Source organism: Meles meles, chromosome X (genome assembly GCF_922984935.1).
Source record: "Meles meles chromosome X, mMelMel3.1 paternal haplotype, whole genome shotgun sequence".
Classification (NCBI taxonomy): Eukaryota; Metazoa; Chordata; class Mammalia; order Carnivora; family Mustelidae; genus Meles; species Meles meles.
In genome coordinates, this window is record NC_060087.1 from 21911302 (window position 1) to 21917624 (window position 6323).

Below are 6323 nucleotides of genomic sequence, written 5' to 3' on the forward strand. Positions count from 1 at the left end.
ATGCCTCGGAGTCAGAAGAGTAAGCTCCAGGCTTCCGAGAAACGCCGTCAGGCTCGAGCTAAGGCTCAGGGTGAGGGTGCTCAGGCCACAGTAGCCGTGAAAGAGGAGTCCACTTCCTCCTCTCCTCCTCAGAGTGAAGATACTACCCAGAGTCGGCCTCCTGCTGGGGCAAGTAGCACTTTTCAGCGGCGTCGAAGAGCACAAGCCATCACCATTACTTCTACAGCCAACATGTGCACTAGATCTGATGAAGATTCCAACAGCCAAGATGAAGATAGGGCAAGCCCCTTTGAGGTCCCATACTACACTGAGAGTGCAGGTGAAGATTCTTTAATCAGGAAGCCTGGCTTACTGGAGCAGTTCCTTCTGTACAAGTATAAAATGAAACAACCCATTTTGAAAGAAGACATGCTGAAGATTATCGGCCAAAATTACGAAGATCAATTCCCCGAGATCCTCAAGAAAGCCTCCGAGCGCATTGAGATTGTCTTCGCAGTTGATCTGAAGGAAATCGACTCGACCAAACAATCCTACGACCTCATCAGCAAGCTCAAACTCCCCAACAATGGGAGGGTGCGAGCTGGCAGGGGGCTACCTAAGACCGGTCTCCTGATGAATATCCTGGGAATGATCTTCATGAAGGGCAACTGCGCTGCTGAGGAAGACATCTGGAAATTCCTGGGTATGATGCGAGTATTTGCCGGGAGGAAGCACTTCATCTATGGAGAGCCCAGAAAGCTCATCACCAAAGATCTGGTGCGGCTGCAGTATCTAGAATACCGCCAGGTGGCCAACAGTGATCCTCCACGCTTCGAGTTCCTGTGGGGTCCGAAAGCCCAAGCTGAAACCAGCAAGATGAAAGTCCTGGAATTTCTGGCAAAAGTTAACGATACCATCCCCAGTGCTTTCCCATCCTATTATGAAGAAGCTCTGAAAGATGAGGAAAAGAGAGCCCAAACCAGAGCTGTGGGCAGGGCTGGTGCCATTGCCAAAGCCATTGTACCTTCCAGGCCCATGCTCCAGAATATCATCCCACCCCTAGTGAAATCTGAGGTCTGTTATCCTCAAGATAAGAAAACATAACATCACAATAGGGATTATATTATTAGCAATGTGAAAGAATCCCATAGTAAAGTAGTCAGGATAACGGAATAGAAAAAAAAATTAAACATGGTTAATTGAGTTTTTACTTGTTCCCTTTAGTCTTTAGTGTTATAAAATTAAAGGTTTTACACTTCAGTTATGTTAGTTCAAGAAAGAAATTAAATCTTAAGAAATTATACTTTGTGTTTATTGGCTCTTCTGTTCGTCACACAGTGAGTATCTGCTCACGGGAAAACTCAGTGTTAGGAATGCAAACTCGAGTATAAAGGAAACCCAGCCTCTACTCACAGAATTTTAAAAAGACTTTGAGCTTCATTCATACAAGTAAGCTGATGAAATATCCTCTGTGGTCCACAGACTTATCTGTCAAAGGAATGGGTGAGGAGGAGGGTAATCATTGTGAGAATAATTAAGTAGAAATTTCCTGAGCAATGCGGTTTGGAACTTTAGGAACTTGCCAGCCCTCGGTGGGATCTAATTTTCATTTCCAGTGTGTGGTGGGCTAACTGAGGTTGTGGAATTGGTGGGTAGAGGCCAGACTCCTCAGTGCTATGCTTGAGAATTGCGAGACACTACCCTGTGTTAGTCTGCTCTGGCAGCTATAACAACACACCAAGGACTGGGTGACTTAGACAACAGACATTTTGACAGTGATGGAGGCTGGGAAGTTCACAATCCAGGTGCCAGCAGATTCAATTTCTGGTGAGGAAGAGAGCCCTCTTCCTACCTTACAAATGGCTACCTTCTCCATGTGTCTTCACATGGCAGAGGGAGAAAGTTCTGGTTTCTCTTACTCTTAGGAGAACACTAATTACATCATGGGTGTGTTATCCTCATGAACTCATCTAAACCAAATTATCTCCCAAAGTGTCCACCTTCAATTACCTTCAGATTAGGTATTAGGGCTTCAACATATGAATTTTGGTGGGGGCGGGGCAGGTGGGACTGGGCACCAACATTCAGTCTGTAACAGAAAACTGGTGCTACCAGTTTACTTTGGGATTATGGGTAAACCAAAGAGAAGTCACCATGTGGGGCAGGAAAGGAAGGTGTCATTTGATCTTATTTCAGTGCAGATGAATACAGGAGGTAAAGTAGGTAATCTATGCACAACATCCTCATGGAGTTTCTCAGAAATAAGGGTGAGAGGGGCGCCTGGGTGGCTCAGTGGGTTAAAGCCTCTGCCTTCGTCTCAGGTCATGATCCCGGGGTCCTGGGATCGAGCCCCACATCGGGTTCTCTGCTTAGCAGGGAGCCTGCTTCCCTTCCTGCCTCTGCCTGCCTCTCTGCCTACTTGTGATCTCTGTCTGTCGAATAAATAATTTTTTTTAAAAAGTTAAAAAAAAAAAAGAAGGGTGAGAGCCCCTTCAGGTGGGATGCCACTGTGCTGGCACTGCCTGCCCTGAGTTGGGAGAACCAGAGCCTGCTCCATTAAAAGGGCATTTCATTTCATTAGATTATCTTGAATATAATTTGGCAAACTCTGAGCAAGGGCTAGCTCTTGTTAAGGGTGTAATGAATGTTAAGAGAGGTCATTTTGGAGGACACTTAGAAGGGATGGGAGGGCCTGTACCTTGAGCCCAATTGTAGGAACCTGAGTTGCACCCAACTGAGAAAGACAACTCCATGCCTGAATTAAATGACAGATGATCTAATGGGGAAAATGTAGTTACTTTGACTAGCGAGGGCAAATTTTTGGTTGCCTGTGTTCTTTGTCTAAGAATACTGCATATTCTCTGATACTTTCTGGATTTAAAAAAAAATAACAAGAGCGGTGGGTGGTATCATTGGGATCAAAATAATGTTAATTTCCATTTTTAAAATACTGAGTAATATTTGCTAGTCATCTTGTCATGTGGTTATGTGTATATATTCCAAATGACGGAGTTTACCAAACTCACTTGGATGATGAAGAACTTGCAATTTTCTCAAGTTTACAAGAATGGTCAGTACCAGAGCTGGGACTAGACACCTGGCTTGAATTTGCCTAAAGGCCACATGGTTCCACTTCTCCCAATGCAAGGCACACCTTATATACTCACTATTCCAAAATTTTTCTCAGGTACTACAAAGGCATTTGAAATTGAAGTACTGAAAGCAGGCTTACTGAAGGGAAAGTAAACATAAAAATAAATCATAATTTGGAGATTATCCTTCATTTCCTTTTTCTAGGATCCTATTGAAAGCTAACTCTGCCCCAGACCTGGTATTTTGTCCAGTTCCAGCAATTTCAGTCATTACAGCACCCTTCACCTGGGACTTCCCAATGTTCCCTCCTTCCAACTCTGGAACCTGACCTTCTGACCAGTTCTTCACTGTGGCCTCCTCTGATGGCTGCTCGCTGTTCTTAGTGGGGCAGAAAGCCTGTATTAACTGCTCGTGCCCTAACTTAGAGCATTCCAACTCCCTGGCGGTCACTTGCTTCACCGTATCATCTTTATATGGTGTTTATGTGGTAATATGGAGATCTTCATTTCTTTCTCTTTCTCTCAACACACCTGAGATTGCCTTCTCCAAATGTTAAACCTTTTAATAGATGGTTTGCTTCTGCATATAAATTTATGAATCATTTTCTTCACACATTTATTAATGTGTATCAGATTTACAAGTAAGAGTTTTTGTATTTTGTGAATCAAATTGGAAGACCTTCCCAATTATTCTGAATCCAGAACAGGACAACAGGGCATCAGAATAGGTGATACTTTGGGAATATAAAATAACTCTGTAGGAAAATTATCTGGATCAATAAAAAGAGCAAAATAAAGCAAAAGATTATCAATTCCTATCTTCCTTATCTTGTCTAGCCTATCGTTCAGTAAAACTTAATGACACATACCTGGATTTGCTTACTTAAGAGTTTATAAGAAATGAAATCTTAATAAATTGGAAAATATGCTCTTTATTCTCTTAATATTAATCAGCCATCTGCTCTCGGAAATACACTCTGCCATTCCTGGAGATGCTAGGATTTTGGGGGGAGGGTGGGGAGGATGCCTAGGAGCAATAATCTTAGAAGGATGATAGTAAGATATTATAGTAAACTAGAACGACAATTAAAAAGAGAGTGAAAGGGGCACCTGGATGGCTCAGGTCTCCTCGCTCAGCAGAGTCCCCTTCTCTCCCTCTCCCTTTTCCTTTGCTCTTCCCTGTACTTTCCCATTTCTCTCTCTCTCTCTCTCAAATAAATACATACTTAAATAAGGGGGGGGGGTGTTGGAGTCCAGATGAGCACAGTGAGGTGGCAGGTAGGAGGAAATGTTTTAACTATGGTTGGAAAACTGCACTTTTTTTTTTAAAGATTTTATTTATTTATTTGAAAGACAGAAATTACAAGTAGGCAGAGAGGCAGGCAGAGAGAGAGAGAGAGGAGGAAGCAGGCTCCCTGCCGAGCAGAGAGCCCGATGCGGGGCTCGATCCCAGGACCCTGAGATCATGATCTGAGCAGAAGGCAGAGGCTTTAACCCACTGAGCCACCCAGGCGCCCCGGAAAACTGCACTTTTTCAGTGAGACTGAAGTTCAGTTTAGCAATGGGAGCTAAGACTGTGGGAGTGGGCCAGTTCTTCACATGAAGTGTTGAAAGACTGAGAGACTTAAACTTGGAGTGAAAATGGCTTTTGAATCCTGGATAAACTACGAAGAAACTTTCCATTGGCTGAGGTAAGGTAGGTGTTCTTGACCCCTTTTCACTGCACTGGAATACATTGTGTAAAGTCCTATCTCATGTGCATAACAAAACCTGCACAATTTTCGGTAAGTTATCTTATCTTTTTACTCGATACAAGATACATTTTAAAAATTTCTGTTGAGTTTTCTTTTTACACTCATGTGTAATTTATTAGTGTTTTATTTAACCTTCATGCTTTGGAGATTTTCCAGTCATCATTTTGTTAGTGATTTCAAGTCTAATTCCATTATTGTCTGAAATAGAAACTACACGATTTCCATTTTTTAAGTATTTGTTAGATGCGCTTTATGGCCCAGAATGTGGTTTATCTTGGTGAGTGTCCCATGCGAGCTTGACAAGAATGTGTATTCTGCAGTCGGATGAAGTAGTCTATAGATATTAATCATATCCAATCGACTTATGATGTTAATGAGTTCAACTATGTCCTTATTGATCTTCTGCCTGCTGGAGCTTTTCATTTCTGATACATAAAGTTGCAGAAGTCTTCAACTATTCTCACGGATTCATCTACTTTTTCTTACAATTTTTGCCTCACACATTTTGATATTCTGTTCTTAGGCACATAGCCATTACGATATTGTTATGTAATCTTGGAGAATTAACACTTTATTATGTAATGCCCTTCTCTAGCCCTGATAACTTTCCTTGATCTGAGCTTTGCTCTGTGTGAAATTAACATACCTACTTCCATTTTCCTTTGGTTAATAATACCATGGTATATCTTCATTCCTTAACTTTTAATCCATGTGTCTTTATATTTAAGGTGGGTTTGTTGTAAACAACATGCAATTGAGATTTGTTTCTTGATCATACAGATATTCTATCTTTTAACTGGTGTTTTCAGATTGTTGATATTCAGTTCAAAATTATTATTGATATGACCAGATTAATATCTACCATATTTGTTATTGTTTTCTATTTATTGACCCTTTTCTATTTTCCTATTTTTGACTTATGCTCTTTTTCTGCCTTTTGCAATTTTTAAGGTTAATAAACTTGATTGGGGGAATCATTACACAAGATAAATGTATACCAAGACATCACATTGCACACATTAAATAAACACAATGTGTATTTGTCAATCATATCTCAGTAAAACTGGAAAAAATCAGACATTTTTTATGATCCTACTTCTCTCCTTTCTTAGCATATAAATTCTCAATTTTTAAACATCTTTTCAGGGGTCACCCTAGTGTTGACACTATATATTTACAAGGAATCCAAGCTCACATTGAAATAAAACTGTATATGGGGTGCCTGAGTGGCTTAGTCAGTTAAGTGGCTCAGGTCATGATCCCAGGGTCCAGGGCTTGAGCCCCGCATCGGGCTCCCTGCTCAGTAGAGAGCCTGCTTCTCCCTCTCCCTCGGCCTGCTGCTCCCCTACTTGTGCTTTCTATCTCTCTGTCAAATAAATAAATAAGATCTTAAAAAAAAAAAGAAAGAACGTATAACTTTTTTATTATTATTATGTTCAGTTAGCCAGCATATAGTACATCATTAGTTTTTGACTGTTTGACTACAGTAGTTTTACTG

General features: G+C 41.2%; 1 protein-coding gene across 1 annotated transcript; it reads left to right on the forward strand.

The window, feature by feature from the left end:
- LOC123935354 (melanoma-associated antigen B5-like) lies at positions 1–1083 on the forward strand. Its single transcript, XM_045996088.1, has one exon. The coding sequence runs from the start codon at positions 1–3 to the stop codon at positions 1081–1083; it is 1083 nt and encodes a 360-aa protein (XP_045852044.1).
- The last annotated feature ends 5240 nt before the right edge of the window (positions 1084–6323 follow it).